Source organism: Herpailurus yagouaroundi, unplaced genomic scaffold, assembly GCF_014898765.1.
Source record: "Herpailurus yagouaroundi ecotype Mexico unplaced genomic scaffold, PumYag 190, whole genome shotgun sequence".
Taxonomy (NCBI): Eukaryota; Metazoa; Chordata; class Mammalia; order Carnivora; family Felidae; genus Herpailurus; species Herpailurus yagouaroundi.
In genome coordinates, this window is record NW_024412421.1 from 6,384,558 (window position 1) to 6,406,407 (window position 21,850).

The following is a 21,850-nucleotide window of genomic DNA, read 5'->3' on the forward strand; positions in this document are numbered from 1 at the left end:
TTTAATCAAATGTGATAAAACCCAAGATTTACAAAATCATTTAATAGATGTTACAACACCTGCTTCTAACTGCAAACAGTTGAAAACAGACTTCGCTTGCAATTAAGTCTTATCACTAGTGACATTTTTTTCCCAAGCAATACTTCATGGGTTTTCAAAATGACAATGACAGAACTAATACACAATTACTGTCACATGTAGTTTAGCAATTAATTTTGAAGACGTTTGTCTAAAGGTTTCACAACAGAATATAAAATGGTTCTTATTGTTATGTAATGTTAGTTTCAATTCACAGAAAATCTCTTACCACCAGCTCTCCTTCTGATGGGTCCGAGGCAAGCAGATCATTTCTTTGTGGAACACAATTGCCTCCTTGTCGATGTGATTAGGCATCATTCTAAGACTGTTTGAACACTGATACCTGTCAACTAATACATCTTATGAAAAGCTTCAATTTAGACATAAATTTTTCTACAGCAAGAAATCTATAAATTTATAATTAGAATCTCTTGCTGTTCAATATTTGTACATAATACAGAGTACGAGAGGACTATGAAATATTGAAAGCTGAATTCATTATTCATAGCCCACAACATACAGTAAATATTCTTTGAAAATACAACAACAACTTGGAGGAATCCATATTCCATTATGTCTGAATGTCTTGTGCACGGGAGCTACGGACACCCTACTCACACCCTCAGGTTTTCCAGATTAGGATTCTGGTCAGGGCTGACACTTGCTGTTTTTAATTTTCATTTTATCATAAACAGTTTAAGACTGTTGCCAGTGGTAATTTGCAATTTTTATCAAGACCTCTTCATTATAGCTTCTGACAGGACAGATGCTGTAATTAATCATGCAAGACAACTGGGGATAGCGGTCACACTGTTCTCAAAGAGGAGCCACTACAGAGCAAGAAAAGGGGGGAAGAAATGAGCACTGAAATAATGATTTTGGCTTAAGAATCAGCATTCGCCATCCCTCTTACCAGCAGTACCAACACACTGCCGGCAAGTTCTGGCCCCAAAGACAAGACAATTGCTTTTTCCTCTATACTTACCTGTCCCTTGCATCTTAACAAAAGGATCGTTAAAACAAATAGTTTCCATTTTTTAAGAGGTCCTGGGTGTGGGCCACGCAACCCGAATTCTTGGCAATGAGCATCCTATTTCCGACTGAAAACAGAGTATGATGCGTTGGCTCAAGAAAAGTTGGGATGTGGCCTGTTTTCCCATCGCATACGTATTCAAGGAACCGAAAGTGAAATTTGACATATCATTTTATTTGAAAAGTGAACATTTTCCTGGTTGTTGCATCAAAATACAGTCCACAGTTTTTACTGAAATGTGTTTATTCTATAGCAAGATAAAAGCATTTTTTTGTTTTAGTTAAGCAAAATACAAACAACTTAATCGCTGCTATCATAACTCATAAAAAAGTATAAAACAGCATAAAAACACAATAAGCAACGTAGCAATGAATGGTTTATGTCACCAGTGTTTACGTTAAAGCCTCATGTATGAAAACTTTACAACACATGATATGAAAACTTACAACTTTGAAAGAAAATATTTACATTGATTATTCAGATGTGGTGCGCCTTTTAAATATTCTACCGGTATTACATCATAATAAAAACTCTTGCATTTTTTTTTTAAATCTTAACTTTTGTAATAACTGTTTTCATTTAAGTGCATTTCCCTTTTAAAAATACAGTGTTTTTATTTTCGAAACTTGTCACTCAAAACACAGAATATAATATTCACATTCTTTTCTTCTAATTGGGATGAACATAATGGGCTAACAGTGGTCATAGATATCGTTACAACATATACTGTGGTTTGATTTGGAGAAGTCATGGGTTAAAAAAGTGGAAATAAGTCAATAATTGAATCTAATCACTTGTATTTTTTTTTTTTCTGGAGAGATTTAGGAAAAAAAAAATAAGAGCTTTGGCAAAAGTCTGTGATTTACATTATTTTTTTTTTCATGACAAAAAAATGCCATCAACTATTCACGTCATACAAATGTTTGTATGAAACTGGATCTTCCTATGTCAGGTAATTACCACTGTGCTTTTTATTTTTAGGGCTCCGGAAGTTCAAATAGCCTGGAAGTGCGGTTTATTCACTTCTGGAGAAATAAGGCCGTTTTCTATGACTCAGAGAGGCCAGTTTAGAGTCCTCAGTACGTCCCAGGATTCATTAAACGGTTTGATTCACATATTGTAGGTATAGCCTGAATAAATAAAAAAGGCATCACATAAAAGAGCACAGCTTTTCTTGTTTAAAAACAAAGTGATTTACAGTCAGCTAGAAGGTGATACTCGGCTACACTGTGTTCTTATTGCCTATCTAATAGACACTTGAGAGGACCATGTGATCTGTGACACGTTTCTGCATAACCGACCGCAACTTACAAGCTTCGGCCGCGTTCGGGTTACCCTCCTCCGCCACTCGCCTCCGCACGCGCGTGCGCCAATCCGGGCGTGCCCGCCGCGGGCGCCTTCAGAAAATACTGACCTGGGACAACACCGGAGTCTGTGGCTGAGACTGTATCTGTGACTGGTGCTGCTGAGAGGCTGGCTGCGGGCTCCCGATGGCGGGGATGGGGGACGTCATCTGGGAGGTGACCGGGGAGGGCTGCCGAGGAGAGGGCTGAGGCGGGTGCTGCATGTGCTGCTGCAGCTGCTGCAGCTGGAGCTGCTGCTGGAGCTGCTGCTGCAGCTGCTGCTGGCTGAGCTGCTGCTGCAGGTGCTGCTGCTGCTGCTGCAGGTGCTGCTGCAGGTGGTGCTGGAAATGCTGCTGCTGCATCTGCTGCTGGAGCTGCTGCTGCATTTGGTGCTGCTGGAGCTGCTGTTGCTGCCTCTGCAGGTGCTGCTGCTGGGTTTGCACGGAAGGGCTCCCCTGGGCGGAGGACGCCGAGCCCACCAGGGTCGTCCCCATGGAGCTTATCAGCGGGGCCCCAATGTTCGAGGGCATGTTGGCGGCGATGGTGACCGAGGTGACGATCTGGTTCATGGGGAGTCTCATGGTTAGGGGTTTGGGGGCGATGGACCTGGGGAGCGACTGCTGGAGAGTCTGAGGTGAGGCTGATACGGTCCCGTGCTGCGACAGTGGAGGGTTGAGAAGGAGCGAGGATGTCAGATTGGTGGACGCCAGGGTCTGCTGAACGGAGCGAATGGTCTGGGCTTCTGCGGATTCGGCAGCAGCCTGCATTTGGGGGGAGAAAATCCCCAGATATTAAAATACCCAAGTATTTAAAATAGTCAACTGTTTTTTTTTTTTAAGTATTGCAAATTGATTAAAAAAAAAAATGACCACCATTTTTCTTCTCTGGACTCCATTTTCCTGTCCTTTGACTTTTCAGCTCCCCCCCCCAAAAGGTAGAGTCAAATTCCTTACCCCTTGAATCGGGCTGGCCTTGTACCCTCCTAGGCATCTGCCATAACCATGTGCGTGACAAGGGGCACAGGGCCCAGTCACCACTCAAAAGCCAGCCAGTCGGCCAACTGCCTTGTCCGAGAACAAGCCCCAGCCAGGTCCAACCCCCTTGCCGACTGCAGACCAATGAGCAGGACTGGTGGATCCTGCCGAGTCAGGCCTAGATTGAAGAACCAGCCAGTTCACTGGCGCCCTCTGAGACACATGCTTGTCTTTTCAAGTCACTGGGCTTTGTGGCTGGGTGTTACACAGCACAAGGTAGCAAAAGATAACTGATACACATGTTCAAGAAACGACACCTCCAGCAGTGAAGCCTGAGCTAGCCCTCATCACTACGACTCATACTGAAAAGACAATAGACTGCCGGGGAGTTCAAATTGTGCCCGACTACTTGGCAGCTTCATGACTCTGGGCAAGTTAATTCACCCACCTGTTCCTCAGTTTCCTTACCTATAAAACGGGGTGTTATGGTATTTACCTTATGTAGAGGTTGTGAGAATTAAATTAATTCATATGTTGTCAAGCATTTAGAATAGCGCGTGGCACAGGGGACGCCTTTAGTAAATGTTAGCTATTTTTTATTAATTATTACCAGAAAACTACTACTAGAAAATGTCAAAGCTCTACACTTCCAGGCAGTGTATGACAATGCTCACTTGAATATAGGAGGACTGTCGCTGAATTCCTTAGAGATACTAAATGCAAGTATTTTATGGCTTAAGAGATGTTTTAGTTTACCCAATATCTTCAAAGATTTCCAGAATTTATCACAGGAGCCCTAGGTCAGGGGAGAACGTTCAACACTCGGGTGTCTGAATAATCTGTCATAAGATAAACAACTGATCTGATCTGAGGCTCAACACAGAGAGAGGCTATTACATTTTGCACTAAAAATACGTAATCACCTCCACAAAGATAAATTCTTTTACTAATGTAACCGTGACTGAAGTGATTGCTCTTACTGGCTATTTTCTTCTCTTGTTCTTCACAAAATTAGGTGTTTTTAGAAGGGGAGGGTGGGAGCACCTTGGAGGCATCAAGCTGGCATCCACTCTTCAATGGTACTGAATGTTTACTTCCAGCTTTTTATTACTCCCATTTATAAACTCTACTAGTAGAAGGATCTTCTGAGTGGTGATCTTATGTTGACAGTCACTCAATGGAGGAGAGGCCATTGTTGATGGATTATGTTTGAACACATCATCATGGCAAAACACCAGCTATGGGTGGACAGCTCTCCGATTTTTTACGGAAGCTTGGTGGGTTACATGCCTATTGGAGGTTCACGTTCTAAAGTCCTCAGGTAAGAAGAAGCCTGCAAAGACTCATTAATCATCTTTAAAAAACTATGAGGGGGCGCCTGGGTGGCGCAGTCGGTTAAGCGTCCGACTTCAGCCAGGTCACGATCTCGCGGTCCGTGAGTTCGAGCCCCGCGTCGGGCTCTGGGCTGATGGCTCGGAGCCTGGAGCCTGTTTCCGATTCTGTGTCTCCCTCTCTCTCTGCCCCTCCCCCGTTCATGCTGTGTCTCTCTCTGTCCCAAAAATAAATAAAAAACGTTGAAAAAAAAATTAAAAAAAAAACAAAACTATGAAATCACCCATAAGGTAGAATACACACAGTGTTCTACATATAAACAGGAAAACAATTCTTATATATTCTAATATTTAAAAATCACCCAGCTAGTCTTAAGAATGAAACTGCAAGGGAAGTCTATATTTAGACCCCTGGCCAATCACACCAGTGTGCCTTTAAGACACCACCATACTGGTGAAGAGAAATGGGTGGGCGAGTGGAAACAGCTCTTGCTTGCCTGCCAGGTTTACTCCCTGTGTTTTAATATTAAGCTTCTATTAACTTTTGTTGGTTAGTTACCACGCCCCTTTAAATTTTGGATTCCAAAATGGAACCGATACTTCAGATGTGGTCTAATCACCATGCTGTACAATTAGATACTATTTCCTGTGAGATCATCACATTAGAAGCTATTTTACACTTTTGGTTCGGACTGAAATTATTCTGAACTTCTACTTCACGGACTATTTTAGGTACCTGCCAGGACTCTGAATATAAATTAAGGATGCTCTCAAACTTCACTAACTTAGTGAAAACAAAAACAAAAACAAAAACAAAAACCCAAAATACCCCAAACAAACACTGCTTTATATTTATTCTTTTTAAATTCCATCCTGTTGGTTTGGGGGACTCACTAAGCTTTATTCTGACATACTTCTGAATCGTGACTCTAGTCCCCGATGTATAACTTTTATGGTATCCCTTCCACATCAGTCACAGACTCGATGAGCCCAATCATGGTTGCTATTTTCTGGATGTCTTTTGAGATACTGCCTCTTGGCTGAAATCCATGTGTGGTCAATTATTCATGCTCTAATACACAAAGATCACCTATGCCTGCTTCTGGGTAAATGAATGAATAAATGATCCACTTAGGAAGTACATGTGCACTGCTCCTCTAGCCGGGTCACTCTATCTAATTAGCCAACTATACCTCCATTCTTAGCATCAGTAGCCTACACATTCGGCTGTGTTCTGCCAGTAGGCAAATCTGAGTCCAGAACTGGTACGTCTTTTAATGTGTGTCTTCCAGTGTCTCAGAAAAAGGTCTCACTATTGACCTCGTGAATGTTTGTATTCTCTTTCTAATGACGCGGAAGTTGTCCTAACAGCGGACAGCTAAACAAGGGGGACCCCTCTTGATCTGGTTTGAACTGCTGCTGCTGGTGGATCTTAATACAAAGAAGAAACGACTCAGGGGAAGAAGAGAAAAAAGGAATGAAGCCCCTTTTAAATTTTTTTTAAAGTTTATTTATTTTGAGAGAGAGAAAAAAAGCGAGCCAGCAGGGGAGGGGCAGAGAGAGACGAGGAGAGAGAATCCCAGGCAGGCTCTGCAGCCTGACACGGGGCTCGAACTCACGAACCTCAAGATCATCACCTGAACGAAACCCAAGAGCTGGACCCTTAACCGACTGAGCCACCCAGGTGCCCCGGAAGTAGCCCCTTTTGAAATGGCTTTGCCAACAACACCCACCATGCCCTGCAGCCTCGTGTGGTACTTGTGGCAACAAGCATGACACAGGAAATGAATCCCTGGTTGCCAGACGAAATACATCAAGAGCGAAAACATTAGTTCAAATTATTCTCCCCAAAGCCTCTCAAAATTCTCGAGAGGCTAAAGACAAGGTTAATTAAATGTTAAAATATAACGTAATAGCTCACACTCCTTTTGGATCAAGGTAATAATAATCCAGAGTGACATTTGCTTTGGGATACTGGTGCATTTTATAATACATCAGGGCCCATTTGCTCCTCTATGTAAAATACATATACATGTCCTTTTTTTTTTTTTTTTTTTTAAGTATTTGGAGCCTAATTTTATTTTAAAAAGTCATGAGGTTTATTTATGTATATGATGTGGGACAGTTTGGTCAAATTGCAACATCCCCTAGGACAATAATAGAAGCACTCGAGAATTTATGATAGGATGTCCCAAACCACCTGGCCAAAATACCGCCCAGTTTATTTTTTTTAATTTTTTTTTTCAACGTTTTTATTTATTTTTGGGACAGAGAGAGACAGAGCATGAACGGGGGAGGGGCAGAGAGAGAGGGAGACACAGAATCGGAAACAGGCTCCAGGCTCTGAGCCATCAGCCCAGAGCCTGACGCGGGGCTCGAACTCACGGACCGCGAGATCGTGACCTGGCTGAAGTCGGACGCTTAACTGACTGCGCCACCCAGGCGCCCCGATACCGCCCAGTTTAAATGGAGGACATGGACACCGATCCCAGTCCCTGACAGAAAGCAAAAATGAGAGGCTATTCGAGATCGGTCTTTAATTTTTGTGTTTTGTTAAACAGTCTCAACACACATAAAGTGAAGCTTCTGGAAACAATGGAGATGCAGCGGTTTAACTGAACTCCTTTTTTTCATACCATCATTGAGGTAATCTCCAATGGGAACAAATAAGCTAATGAATTGTTCAAGACGCCTTTTTTTTTTTTTTTTTTTCCCAACTGTTAAGGGGAGCTGCCTGTATGTGTTCAGTGCACTGGGCTGTTTTCAACACCGTAACTCAGAGACTGGCCGTTCCTGCACGGGTTTACCTTAGAAACGAGGCTGGCCCTGTACGCAGCCAAGGCCTTCAGGTATTCTTTTTTGGCAGCTTCCGTTTTCCTTTTATAAACCTATTAAAAGACACAATTAGCATCACCGTTAGCCTACAAATTCTCAGCCATAAAAGAACGGCCGCACAAATTGGGTCACAACGTAACTCATAGAGAAAGCTGGTTTCGGTAGCTTTGGCTTTTAAACGTGAAAACACACACACACACACACACACACACACACACACACACACACGAAAACAAAACCCTGCCATCCTCACAGGAGCACAATTTGGATGTTTACGATGATTAATGAGAAAAAAAGATTTCAGGTTGTGGCCTAGATGCCTTGAGAGAGCCAGCTGAGGGCCTCGCATTAAGGCAGCGGATGGGGTATAGCAAAAAGAGCAAAATTTGCTACCAATCGTTCAAATTACAGGAAATCACGAGTTTCTCCATCAGTGTCTTCTCTCGCCCTGACACACGTCTAACCTGCACCAAGTAAGAAGATTAAAATAACACCAACAACAGGTGCGGTGTGCGAAGACGTAAGAGAAAAAGACGGAACTAGCACAGTTTTCTTCTGAAGGAAAAAAACAAAAAACAACGCAGAAATAGTTAAAAGGTGGTAAATTTCCATTAGTGAGGCCAACGAGTTACATAAACAAATCCCATGATTTGCTCTTCCTTTTCTTAACAGTATCTGACGGTAGTGTGTTAGACCCAAGTGCAACTGCCTTTGTCTCCAGAGGTAAAAGACGCAGCAGCTTTGGCAGTCCCTGAGGATTACATTTCTGGGACAGAAAATCAGTGCGCCACATACAACAATAAGCTCACTGCAAATGGGCAAATTCTATAGCTGCACCATCCCAGAGTAACCAGCGAGTAGGAATGAGGTCATGATTCATAAAAGAAAACTCGAGGCCTTGGCACTCCTCATTCCCGAAATGGTTATTCCATTTTATTCCCAAGGGAGGTCTGGTCATCCGAGCACACATAACGTGAAATCCCATTAATGGTCACTGGAGTTTGATGAGAGGTGCATGAAACTCCCCTTTGTGTGGAGGAGCCTCAAGGGAAGCATAGGAGGTGAGGCCCCAAAGGAAGTATCTCCCACCGGCTTGGTAATCTCTCAATACATCTCATACAGCCAAGCTTTCAAATGAACTTGGAATAAAATTTTGAATGCCCGGGGACAGTACTGAGACTCGCAGAGGCGGCTTCAAAGTTTGGAAACCCACCGGGACGGCACAAAGGTTCGGGAAGATGATCAGAGAAAAGGCAAGCAGGATGGTCCTGATCGGTTTGTAGTGCCCTTTCTGAACCAAGGGGGCAAATACCACATTATCTAATGTGAAACGATGATCATCAAAAGTTTATGCTTACAGGATATTGCGTGAATTTCCCCCATTTCTCCACTGAATGGGTTCCGAACACGAACCCTTACGGGGGACCGAGAAATCCATATACCTGGGGAGCGGCTTAGGTTTACACAACTGCGCCTCTAAATTCCACAGCTTAGATAGGCCTTCATAGGAAACAGTCGTATTGAGCGAACATTCACTCAGAGAAGATGTAAGAAATACTCTGGTAACTTCTTGATTTTATGGTCACGATGGATCTCTACCTCACCTGCTTTTGTTCTTCTCCAAGGCTGTCCCACATAGACGCAACGATTTTCGAGACCTCTCCAAAGGTTGCATTGGGGTTTTGACCTTTAATTGCGGCCTGTGTGTCTCTGAAAAACAGGGCATATGCTGACACTGGCTTCTGGGGCTCATTGGGATCTTTCTTTTTCTTTTTCTTTGGAGTCTTGGGCTTCTTGCCAGAGTCTGGAGCAGCTCTTTTCTCTCCAATGGCCTGCAAAGCAGGAAGAAAATTCACTGCCTAGAATGTACTCGCAGAGAAGGCAGCAAGACCTAACCAGATCCACAACTGTTCTTTTAAGGTTTTGTTAAGCAGATTCATCAATGGATGAATCACTGGTGAAAGCAGGGGAGGGGTAAGTTTTCTTGGAGTTAACTGGACAGCAGAGATTAGCATTTAGAACATTGATTAATGAGACCCAGAAGTATCTTCAATACATTCACAACATATGCTCTAAATAGCAATTATGAGTAATGAAAAACAGAACGTTATACCAGGCAATGAAGTGTGTGCATATGTGTGTGTGTATGTGTGTGTGCATTACATGTGTACGCATAAAATATTTTACCTTTTCAGAGGTCTTAGAAGTAAATCTAAATAATAATTCAGGACGTGGATCATATTCAGATATTTGAAATGAGGTCCCTTGCCATAGTCACCTGCCATATATATGATCAGTCTGAATCGATTTTTTGAAGCTTCAAGTTTTATCTTACCAGAATGTTACTTGGCTAATGGGTCTCCAGAAACGCCAGTGGAAAGTAGCTACAATCCCTAAGCTTGCACAATAAAAGAAAGGTCGTCTTTATTTCTTTAAGCAATTAAAACTTTCTGAAGAATAGGATAACAAGAAACATAAACAATGTCAAAAGTCCTTTAACTGGAGATAGAAAGAAAATTGGTATTCTTCACTGAACTAAAAACCAGTATGAGAGCAATAACTGATACTTAAAATCACCCAGGCTACAAAGAAGACTGATAAGAAAAGAGTTATGATATATGGTGACTAACTCTGCCCAGAAGAATCCTGCCATAGAGACAGTAAATACTTCACACATACTTATCATACAAACTCTCTGAGATCAAAACCACAGACATGACATGGGTATAGCTCCCTACATTGATATACCAATGAGCTCCAGAGTAACCTGCTACTACCATTATCTAACGTCAGTGATCGTAAAATATCCTTACCAGAGAAGCAGGAGAAAAGATACATCAGCCTTGTTTTATCCCCCTAGATTGTAATAGGACCATACTGAAGATCATTTTGCCGTTAACTTCATCACGAATGCTGAAATGTTTGACAAGACCAGTTTTAAAAGCCAGTCGTGGGGGAAGATCAACAGAGATAGACTCAAGTTGCTGACAGATTGGTTTTTAATGGCCTTGAGTCTTGAATCCTAAATTCAAATTTTCCGAGAGTATCATTACTTTCTGCATGACAGTCATTTGGAATGTAATCCAATTACTGAAATTCTCAGGGAGGAAACTGATTAGTGCCTTGTTTCTGAGCGCTCTGGACCCTCAATGTGTTGGGGTATCACAAGTCCACTTCTCGGCGGGGCTATTACACACGCTACTTGAGTGGTAACAACATCCATACTTCATACAAGTAGTTACCCACTTCAGAGGCTGGTAAGCCACATCTCACCTCTTCTCCAAAATGCCATCTTTCATAACTCCCACAATGAATGCAATAATTTTCAATCATCTTTTTTTCTTTTTTAAATTCTCAGAATCAATGCGACTTGTTTAATTCTAGTTAATGAATCTGAACTTATCCTAAGGCTGTCAGATGCCTTTCGGTTAGAGCTTCAGTGGGAGCCAAGTTTTCCTTCAGTGAAAAAATACTGCTTTGCCCCCAAGGAAAAAGATACATACATATACCACAGATTTTTCTAATTGAGTCCAACAACTATATTCGTTTCTTGGAAGAAAATTTGGCACTGTTTGCAGCAATAATGCTCTGACCAGTGGCAAGGTGAAAGCGATTTCCAGGGCAACCTTTCCCAAAGAGCTCAATCTCCCTTCCTGTAAAGTAGCATTCAAATGTTGACAACCTTTGATATCTTCCTTGGATAACCATGACGTGCCCTAAACATCATTACCTTTTAAGAATAAACCTGAAATGCAGAATCTTGCAGTTTAATTTTTTTTTTTCCAACGTTTTTATTTATTTTTGGGACAGAGAGAGACAGAGCATGAACGGGGGAGGGGCAGAGAGAGAGGGAGACACAGAATCGGAAACAGGCTCCAGGCTCCGAGCCATCAGCCCAGAGCCCGACGCGGGGCTCGAACTCACGGACCGCGAGATCGTGACCTGGCTGAAGTCGGACGCTTAACCGACTGCGCCACCCAGGCGCCCCTAGAATCTTGCAGTTTAAATAAAATCTTAGAATTAATTCTCCCACAGGAACCTGCATGTGATTGCCTGAAGAGGGTTGGGAAAGGTGGGGAAATAGTTTTCCTCAAAAGAGACACAATCAATGATAATTTTAATCTTTCTTTCTCGGCTCAGTTGCTTAAAGGAGAACAAATTGGGTTCCTTGCCTTTACACGAAACCTAGACTCTTGCTTAAAATGGAGTAAGCTAGGAGTCACAGATAAGGTTCTCCTTAGCCATGACAATTTCAGTGTGGTACAGAAGTGAGTATCAGATCAGTGGAAATGTGAGTGAAATGAAAGGAATCCATCTGAAATGTGTTATGGCCAGTTGTAACCTAGCCGTGCCTTATTCACATCCCTGTTTCTCACGTCACCTTACGAAAGTTCTTTTGAGTGTGAGCAGAGACTGGTCATCCATTCACCCAATCTGTGTCCAGTAGGGTGCTAACATATCCAGTGGGGTGCTAAGATGTCAGGACAGATCAAACCCTCCTTTAAATCCCTGCAATAGATTCTAACCTCACTTCCCTCTTCCTTCATCACTCTCTACCTTCTCTAGCTCTTCTTTTTCCATTTGCTACTTAAAAATAAAAATAAATGATGCTCAGCGCTCCTTATGCACTCTGAGAAATCCTGATTACTTCCACGTCTTCCTATCTACGTGTGATGGTCCCCAAATCGGTTGTTCTCCCTCCAATGAACTGAGTTCTAGCTCAAATGTGGGTGCATCAAATTCAACCCATACCATGCCAAACTCTCATCTTTCCCATGGGAGAAAAAGTAACATTCTTCTTTCTCTGGGCTGATTCTCTCATTTGCCGATATCCATGCTAACTCTCGTATTAAAACCCCATTTATCTTTTATTCCTTCAAACCCCAGCGGATCACCAAAACTTTATGATTCTCCCTCTCATATGTCTCACGGATCTGGTACCTCCTGTCCATTCCTTCCTTTGCTAAAAGGAAACTCTTCATGACAAAAAGATCTTCTGATTAGTTTCCTTTCCTCCCATCCCTCCCTTTGTAACGCATTCTGTATACAGCCAAAGCCATCTTTCTAAAGCATAAAGTTGCTTCTGCTATTCCTCTATGCAAATCATTAATCAGCTCTCAACGACCTGCAGGAGAAAGGCTTCCACATTTCAGCTACTGCTTTCTTCAATGCCTATGTCTTTCCTCCCCATATCAAACTGTTCATGACACTCGTAAATTGACATGTACTTCCATTGCTCCTTCGACCAGAATGCTGGCCTCTCTCTTCTGCCTCACAAACTTTTATGTATCCTCTTAGACCTAATTCAAATATCACCTTCTCAATAAAGTCTTCCTCAAATCACTCTCCCAAGCAGAATCGATTACAATCTTAGCACACCAGATACATCAATTATACCACTAATCACATCTGGAGCTAGTTTTAAGCATTGCTTTTCGTCCCCAGTGGGGAGCCCCAGAGGTAGTAATTCTCTTATAAATCTTTATGTCACCAGAACCAAGTACAAGGCAAAACACAGAGTAGGTATACAACACATAATGAATAAAGAATGAGTAATTGTGTATCTTGGACAGGTAACTTTAATGAAACAGAATACCTTTCTAGGCATTCATAAAGGTCCCACCTGCAACTAAGTTTTTATTTCAACCCATGCATATTTGAGCATCACTCTCCATGACAAAAGCAGAGATGTGCAACAATTAGAATTTACTAAGTGATAAACATCATCCAAGGTGCAAGGTTCCCCAATGTGACAGCAGCTCAGCCAACTAACTGGATGAAACTTATCCACATGGACATTAACTTAGAACCAGAGCACTTTAGTATAGAATTCCTGGGGAATCTAGTATAAGCCTTCCCTTCTGCAGACCGGGAAAATCATGCCTACATGAGTTAAGTGACATGTTTGATGCCTTACAATCAGACGGAGAAGCCAGATCTCCCAATTTCCAGCAGAATACACTTTTCACAAAAAAAAAAAAAAAAAAAAAAAAAGTAAAAGGGGGGGGGGATCAAACCATCATAAAGTTAAATGCTAGCCAAATCCACGAAGAGAAGGCAGGAACTACCATGAATGAAACTCAAAGACACAGCATGAGGTGATTCGAAATTCTTGGGTACGTGACACACTAAGGCAGTCAACTTACTCTGTTGGATTCATCAGCATCCTCTTCATTGATGGAGCTGGAAGGGGAGGGTGTCGCTGATTTGCTTGCTGGAGGTGAAGGAGACGTGTGAGGCATATTGGCGCCTCCCAAGTTTAACCCCAACTGGGCGCTGAGCTGAGACTGGTTGATGGTGGTGAGCTGAGTGGGAGGCATGATCCCAGAGCGAGCAGCATCAGTCATGTGGACAATGGACCTCATGATCAAGGAGTGATCCTGACGGTACTGGGGCACTTGCGTGTGGCTCTGGTCCTAAAAAGGCAACAGTCAACGAGGAGGTGAGCTCTCCGTTTTCCCAAATGTCAACAAGCTGAAAATGTTAGCAGTTCCTTAGACAGGTCTGACCTATTCCGGGATGATGGTCCCTATTCATTCATTAACTAGAAGGACTCTTGCCTCAAAGTTGAAGGGTCAAAAGCACTAAGACCAAATCATCCAGCCTAGTCTATTTCACTCTAGAACTGTCACTAAATGGCTCTAAAAAATAATAGTAAAAGCCTATTGGCAAAGAAGGATAAACGTCCAACTCAGGCTTCTTATTGAGGAAACAGGCAAGAAGGAAAGGGTTGAAGCAGGGGTTTTACTCCTTCCCAGCTTACCAGGTGGGTCTTCCAACATTCTCACACATACTTCTGGTACCATTCCCGTAGACCCAGCTCTACAAGGGTGGGAGAATCTGGTCTTCACTTGACCCTTCCAGGAATGCATTTGACAAGCAGAGAGGAGGGGCTTAGGGAGGCACAGAGCCAACATCTGTTTGCTTCAGGGCACCCTTTCTATAAAACCCTCTGTGGTTAACCAGAGGGCCATTCCCAGTCTGAATTCCATTGTCAATGGCATCTGGAAGTCATTCAACATCTCTAGGACTGGGTATCACTTTCTTCTTCTGAACCCTTTCGTTCAACCCGCCATGATTTAAGATACTAATGGATTTTTAAAAATACATATGAGGAAGAAGCAGAGATCATCAGAAGTAGCTTCTCTGAAAGTTACTGCAGTGACTTCAAGAGCAGCCCTTCTGTTGTGGGCAGTTATTTAAAAGGCCTTAGGGTTGTTGCTGCTGTTTCTTTTTTTAATTTTGAAGAATCAAAAAATGAAGACCTGCTTTTAAACAACTTACTTGAAGACTTGTCATTTAGTGTGAGTCTGTGATTTTTACCAAAACCAAATTTCTCTCGACTCACAGTGACCCGGAATCTAATTTTATACAGAAGCCTATGAATTCTTAACTGTTCCTCTTTTGAGTCTCTCTGAGAAGACTTACTTTTGCTCTTTGAAGAAACAAATGAGTTGTAAATACCCAAATAGGAGCGTTTCATTTCTAAATATCAAATATATAAACATCACTAAATAAGAAGCCGCAAATATCAATAGGAAACTAGTTGAATGAACGATGATCCAGCATCCTAGAAGTATTACGAAGCTTTGTAAAATAATGAATTAGATTTATGTGTATTGACTTAGAATGGGGTTTCCAATCTTGGCTCTATTGACATTTTGGAGCAGATAATTCTTTGTTGTGAGGCTGTCCTTTGCACTGTAGGATGTTTATAGCAACCCTGGCCTCTTCTAGATACCAGAAGCAACTTCTCCTTCTCCTAACCAGTCATGACCATCAAAAATACCTCCAGACATTATCTCTCGAGGGGCAAAATTCTCCCATCTGAGAACCACTGACCTAGAGGGATATCCAAGATATAGAAATTGAAAAAGATGGGGTGCCTGGGTGGCTCAGTCAGTTAAGCATCCGACTTCCGACTTTGGCTCAGGTCATGATCTCGCAGCCAGTGAGTTCGGGTCCCGCATCGGGCTCTGTGCTGACAGCTCAGAGCCTGGAGCCTGCTTCAGATTCTGTGTCTCCCTCTCTCTGCTCCTCCTCCACCCACTCTCTCTCTCTCTCTTTCTCTCTGTCTCAAAGATGAATAAATGTTAACAAAAAAAATTAAAAAAAAAAACAAATTGAAAAATCAAGTTGTAAAATAATTATAGTGTATAGTCCCCCTTTTTTTTTTTTTTTAAGAAGTATCTAAACTTTTAACAATGGTCACATTATAAGAGAAAGAACTGGAAGGGTGAAGAGAAGAGCATCTTAAACGTTTCCATTTATAAAAACACAAAACAAAATGAATGAAAAAAACACACTAGTGAGGAAAAGCTAAAAAGATCTATGAGTAGTTTAAACAGTAGAGCTAAGTGCTAGGGTTTCATCTTAAATGTATAAGCTTCCCATTTCTTAATACTTTCTGAGTTCCTAAACTGCTGGGGAATCCTGGAGAAACGTGTCACATGTACCAGAACAATCCCACTCCTCCTGGTCTCACTGACAATACCGACACCCTCTTCCGCTGTCCCTGAAATATTACATTCCACTTACTGGCAGGTGTCCCTCTGCAGACGTGTATCACAAAAGTGGATTTTACAGTGTCGGTGTGTCCTAATTTGTTTTTATTGATTGGCATCCTACCACTCAGTTAGCCATTCGTCCTAAAAAATTTGAGCTGTCTACCTGCTCGCCCATGCTCTTCTCAATTTCCACCATTGCTTGCTTATGTCGCTTCTACCCTCCAGCTAGTGACAACTGAGTGATCTTACTCTTTTCATTTAAAAAATTTTTATTGATTGATTGATTTGTAACTTTTTTTAAAGTTTATTATTTATTTTGAAAGACAGAACACACATGAGTAGGGGAGGGGCAGAGAGGGGGGCTAGAGAGAGAGAGATTTCGCACTGTCAGCGTGGAGCCCCACGTGGGGCTCGAACCCACAAACCACGAGGTCATGACCTGAGCCAAAACCAAAAGTCAGACACTTAACCAACTGAGCCACCCAGATGCCCCATCTTATTCTTTTTTTTCAAGTTTATTTTTTTTTATTTTGAGAGACAGCATGAGCAGGGTAGGGGCAGAGAGAGGGAGAGACAGAATCCCAAGGAGGCTCTGTACAGTCAGTCCAGAGCCCAACATAGAACTCATTCCCACAAACTGTGAGATCATGACCTGAGCTGAAATCAAGAATTGGACACTTAACCAACTGAGCTACCCTGGCACCCAAGCGATCTTATTTTTAATTCTACTCTCCATATAGGTCTTTCAGAATGCACTTTAATAGTCCTTTCAGACTTATTTAAATCTAGATGTTTTAAGTATTTACAAGGAACTTCCAGATTACATTTAAATTGCGTATCTCAATGCTGACTGTAAAATAATAAATCAGCTAACTGGCGTGACCATGAAATATGATGATCTGATTTACACAACTTTCTCATTGACAGAGAACTTGCTTTGCTCCAATGCCTATGAAATTCAGCACATACAGGTATTTGATTGACTTATCCCACACCTACTGCCTTTCAAATGGAGCTCCTGGTCAAACAGAAGGCCAAGAAGTAAGTTTTCTTGGCTTCATCAGCTCTTTCTAAATTCCACCTGCAGTGTCACTGAACTAGCTTGATGGGAAAACAGTGCTCTCGGGAGCCATGGCCCAACAGTGGCGACATGTGTTGACAGAAAGAAATGAATGGGGCCCCAGGCTCTCTACTGCCATCACCCCCCTTTTAATGAAAGCAGTCTATACTCATTTATTTTATAAATTGAGAGTGCTCGCAACATTTCACTTAACAAAGAGAGAGGGAGAGAGAGAAATAACAAGAAATTTCTACCTTGGGGACAGAGAGAAAACTACTCCTGAAACATACTGGTGGTGGGGCCCAGGCCTTGCCAAAACTTCGAGCCATCCACATAGCCTTCAGACCCCCAAACATGCTGGCGCCATTTTTCTTATCTCCCATAGGACAATGCACCAAGGTCCTCTAACATATTTTCCAGTAACCCCTGAACCACATAACTGATGCATCAAAATGTGCTAGCATTTGCCATGGTCCACAATTATGCCATAATACCTTTCTATGCATGACTGTTACAGAACAAGAAGGTTAGTAGTGAAAGCGTCTCTTTAGAAATTCAAGTTCCTTTAGGGCCACCAATTATTAACAACTGCCTTGGGGAACTTGTTGATTCTTAGCAGCTCCAATCATTTTCCGTAAAAAAAAAAGGTACCCTTTGAAAGATACTTCCTTTGATCTTAGGACTCCCACTTAAAAAAAGAAAGATGTCAGTTCAGTTTAAAGGTATTTATTAAGCACCTGCTATGTGCCAGGCCAGAGAAACCAATATGCCAATGCTCAAATCCTTGAAAACTAGAAAGCTAGCATGTGATTCTTTTAAGCATTACCCAAATTAAACATGATTTAGAATGGACTAATAAATATACTCTGACAAAGTGTAGGCAAGAATAATTCATATATACTCCTCAAAAATAGCTCGCAATTTCTCCCAGTAGTCACGACACAATAAAGAAATGTATAACCACAGATACAGCCCTAAGAAATTAATGCATTTTTGAAAATCATTACCTCTCACTTACTAAAATTTAGTCTTTACAAGATTTTTTTAAAAAATTTATTTTGAGAGCGAGAGGAAGCAAGTAGGGGAGAGGCAGAGGGAGAGAGAATCCCAGCCAGGCTCCACACTGTCTGCGCAGAGCCCCAGGTGGGGCTTGAACTCATGGACCGTGAGATCATGACCTGAGCTGAAATCAAGAGTCAGACGCTTAGCCGACTGAGCTACCCAGGTGCCCCTAAAATTAAGTCCTAAAGCCTTACCAACGATCACCGAAAGGCAAAGCAACTAGCGGGTTATAAGAGATTGCCACGATTATATCCCACATAAGAACGGAAGGCTGGTAGCTTTCACAATTGCAGGGTTCACGTGTATCATTTCTTAAAACAGTTCATCCTTTGGGAAAAACTCATATTCTCTTGTTCGTCTCACTCTGATCTCTGATGTTATTAGATAAGAGTTTCCCAACCTCGGCAGGACTGACACTGTGGTCTGGATGATTCTTTGTTGGGGGAGGGGTCTCCTGTGCATTGTAGACGACTTAGAAGCATCTCTGGCTTCTGCACACTAGGTGTCAGGAGCCTCCACTCCCCAATCTGGTTGTGACAGCCAAAATGTCTCTAGACATTGGCGAATGTCCCCTGGCGGGCAAAAGCCCGCTCATTTGAGAACTGCTTCATTAGACAAATATAATGGAAAACATCATCTTGGGTGTGGAGGGAGTGTCCGCAGCCTATGTTTTGCTGGTAAGAATAGAAAACATTTGCATAAACAAGACACAAACTGCGATAAATACTGTGAGGAAAATAAGTAGGTTAAAGAAAAAGAGTTGGCACAAGAATAGTGTTTACGTTTGATGGGTCAGTACGAAAGGCTTCTTGGTGAGGACATGTGAGCAGATACCTGGAGCATGAGGAGCTAGCCAGGGAAGAAGGGTACAGGAATCATGTTCCAGGCAGAGGGAACAGCATGTGCAAAGTCTGAGGTGGGAGAGAGCTTCGCTTGCTTGAGAAATGGAAAGGATGCCAATACAGATGGGAGCAGGGTAGGCAGGGTGAAGAGTGACATTCAGTGGACTGGGGAGGTGGCAATGAGCCAGATGGTGCAAAGGGTGGGGGTAATCAGGGAAGGCTTCCTGAGGAGGTGACCCACTAGGGCTGAGGGATAAAGGGAGAATAGAAGCTACTCAGCTAGAAAAGAGGGAAGAGCATCCAAGGCAGAGCAGAATATGTGCAAAGGCCTGGTGCATGAGGAAGGAAAGGAGGGGCCAGTGTTACTGGGCCAGGAAAAGCAAGACTGGCATTGAAGCTGTAGAGGCAAGGGATGGCCACAACGTGACAAGTCTTGTAGTTGATCCTAGGGAGTCTGGATTTTATTCATAGTGTAGAAGGATGTCGTGATAAATTTAAAGGCTTTGTATCTATCTAGGGGGATTATTTATTCCAATAGATAGTAACTGATTGCCCTTCATGGGCAACCCATTGAAATCAGTGGGGGACAATTTGGTTACAATATAAATAACACAAATATAAATATATATCCTAACACTTTAACCTACATTTCCTACATTTTGAAGAGTACCCAATTCTTTCTGAATGGACAGGCCATGGACTTCACAAAATAAAAGGACGTGCAGGGTCTTCTATTTGCCTAGAAGTACAGTTCAACGAAACCTTCATGGCCTGTGTAGGTCTTGGTGTGGGGAGTGCTCAGCTGAGACTGGCTCCTCTCTCCACCTGATAAAAGAGCCTCTTTGTCTTGTCTTTTTTTTTTTTTTTTTTTTTTTAACAGGAAACCAAGGAATGGAGATTTCTGGTGGTGGTCCCTCATTTTCTTAAATTGCCTGAAATCTAATCTATTACTGAACATTAACCATTTGAGTGAACTGTTAAAATCTGAATAGTTTTAGGTTAAATAAAAAGGAAACTTTGGATCACTAGCATAAATTAAAAACCGGGGACACCCGTATCAATGGACTGCCAAATAAATACCAAGGAAAGGAAACAACACCTTTACGGTCAAGGTATGGGGCCTGCCTAAGGCTGTGAGCCTTGCTTTCTCTTATTTAGAAAGATAAAAGAGGGGTGAAAGACTTATTAGTCCCAAACCGAGACTTTCTCCTAGACTTAATCAAGATTGAAGGAGGCTGGCAAGGTGAAAAATGTCCTCCCTGTATGAATCACAACGGGATATTACCGCCCGCCCCAACCCCCCCGCCATACTTCATATAAAGATATGTGGGGATTCTGGGTGGGGGTGTGGGGGCGGGAAATGAGCGGTTTGTTCAGACTTTCTCAGCCAACAAAACTCTCCCTCCTCTACATATTAAAATCTGTCTTCGCTCATTCTATCAGGTCTGGAGCAAGGGTCTGGGCCTCTATGACATCTTGGTGCCTGAACAGGGACTCTTTTCCGTCTCACCCCTGGTATTTATTATACTATCTCTTGCTGCCCGCTCAGTACTATGTAATTACACATCCTCAAGCGTTGGGTTTTGGTTTCTTGTGCAAATGGAAGATAGAGGCTTTCAAACTGATTCCTTATTTTTAAAACCACACATTATTACTCTGTTTTATTTCCTTTTACTCACGACAGTGGTGCTGACTTCTGTCTGGGTTGATTTTATCATAAAGGACTTTGAAACATCTGATACGCACCTTCTATGCAAATAAATATTCTCTGTAACGATCCAATGTTAGGGTTTCATAAGAGAGGATAGCATCTAATTAAGAAGCAAATAACCCAAATATATTAGCGAGTGTGACTAAATAACATTTTTCACTGTGGTGTTTTTTTTTTTCAATCAATATTTCTTGAGAAACGGAGCAATTAAACAATTATCAGTAATAAAAACTGCTTCATATTAATAAAGATCAGAGAAGTACAAATATGAAATTAAGGCCCGGTAATTTTATGCTCCATTACTTAAGTTACGTCTATTGCAATGTTAAAACTTTGTTTCCAAGTGAACAGCAGGCAGCTGCCGTGCAAAGCTAGTATATTCCGAACCCCAGTGAACCCTGAAACAAACACAGGTGTGACAAATGCATACCAATGATAATTACAGACCTTCAATACCACAAACTTGAACCTCACCAAAATAGATAATTTTTACTTAATAGCTACTCTCAGGGTTGTAATCAAACATACCTACACATGAGTGTTTTGTGAAACACAGTCTTCCCGAGAGCTAATTAATAGTTTCTTAGCAAAACAAAATTTCCAAGAGTTTACCATAAAACACTTAATGGTATTTCAGCAATATACCCTGTAACTCCTTTGTTTTACCAAGGAGTCAGCTCCCTGCTTATTTTATTCGGGTCTAAATGGAAAGTTTAAAGGGGGATTCCGTGTTCACAGCTGTTTGGAACTTTAAACCCCCCTCCTCCACTTTTTTATTTAGTGGTCAAGGTATTCTCTTCACAGCAAATACGTATTCCTTCGCCGTTCTCTCATTCGTGCATATATATTCGACGAATAAAACATTTACTGAGAGCCTGGAATTGTATTCCAGCCCAGACCCTGTTCTGCCCACTTCACACAGGCAAGAGGAGGGGACAGGATGTGAACAAGCAACGGAAACCGTGTCAAAGGGCGACAGGTGCCATGAATAAAAGGATGGGGCAGTGGCATGGAAAGTAACACCCATCCCTCTGAAAAAACACTGGAGTCCTCAAGCCAGTTTTATTTGGGAAT

At 42.1% G+C, this 21,850-nt stretch overlaps 1 protein-coding gene across 4 annotated transcripts in view; it reads right to left on the reverse strand.

Annotated features, from left to right (window-relative positions):
• Positions 1-1,264: 1,264 nt before the first annotated feature.
• TOX3 (TOX high mobility group box family member 3) overlaps positions 1,265-21,850 on the reverse strand; it is a 31,237-nt gene continuing 10,651 nt past the window's right edge. For 2 of the 4 annotated variants that reach the window (XM_040498011.1, XM_040498010.1), the window contains exons 3-7: positions 13,741-14,010; positions 9,199-9,426; positions 7,567-7,647; positions 2,526-3,215; positions 1,265-2,241 (exon numbers count right to left, since the gene is read on the reverse strand). In XM_040498011.1, coding sequence (XP_040353945.1) covers positions 2,188-2,241; positions 2,526-3,215; positions 7,567-7,647; positions 9,199-9,426; positions 13,741-14,010 — 1,323 coding nt within the window. In that variant the 3' untranslated portion in view covers positions 1,265-2,187. Of the gene's footprint in view, positions 3,216-7,566; positions 7,648-9,198; positions 9,427-13,740; positions 14,011-21,850 lie in introns of all 4 variants that reach the window. The other 2 variants (XM_040498013.1, XM_040498012.1) reach the window with 1 other exon arrangement.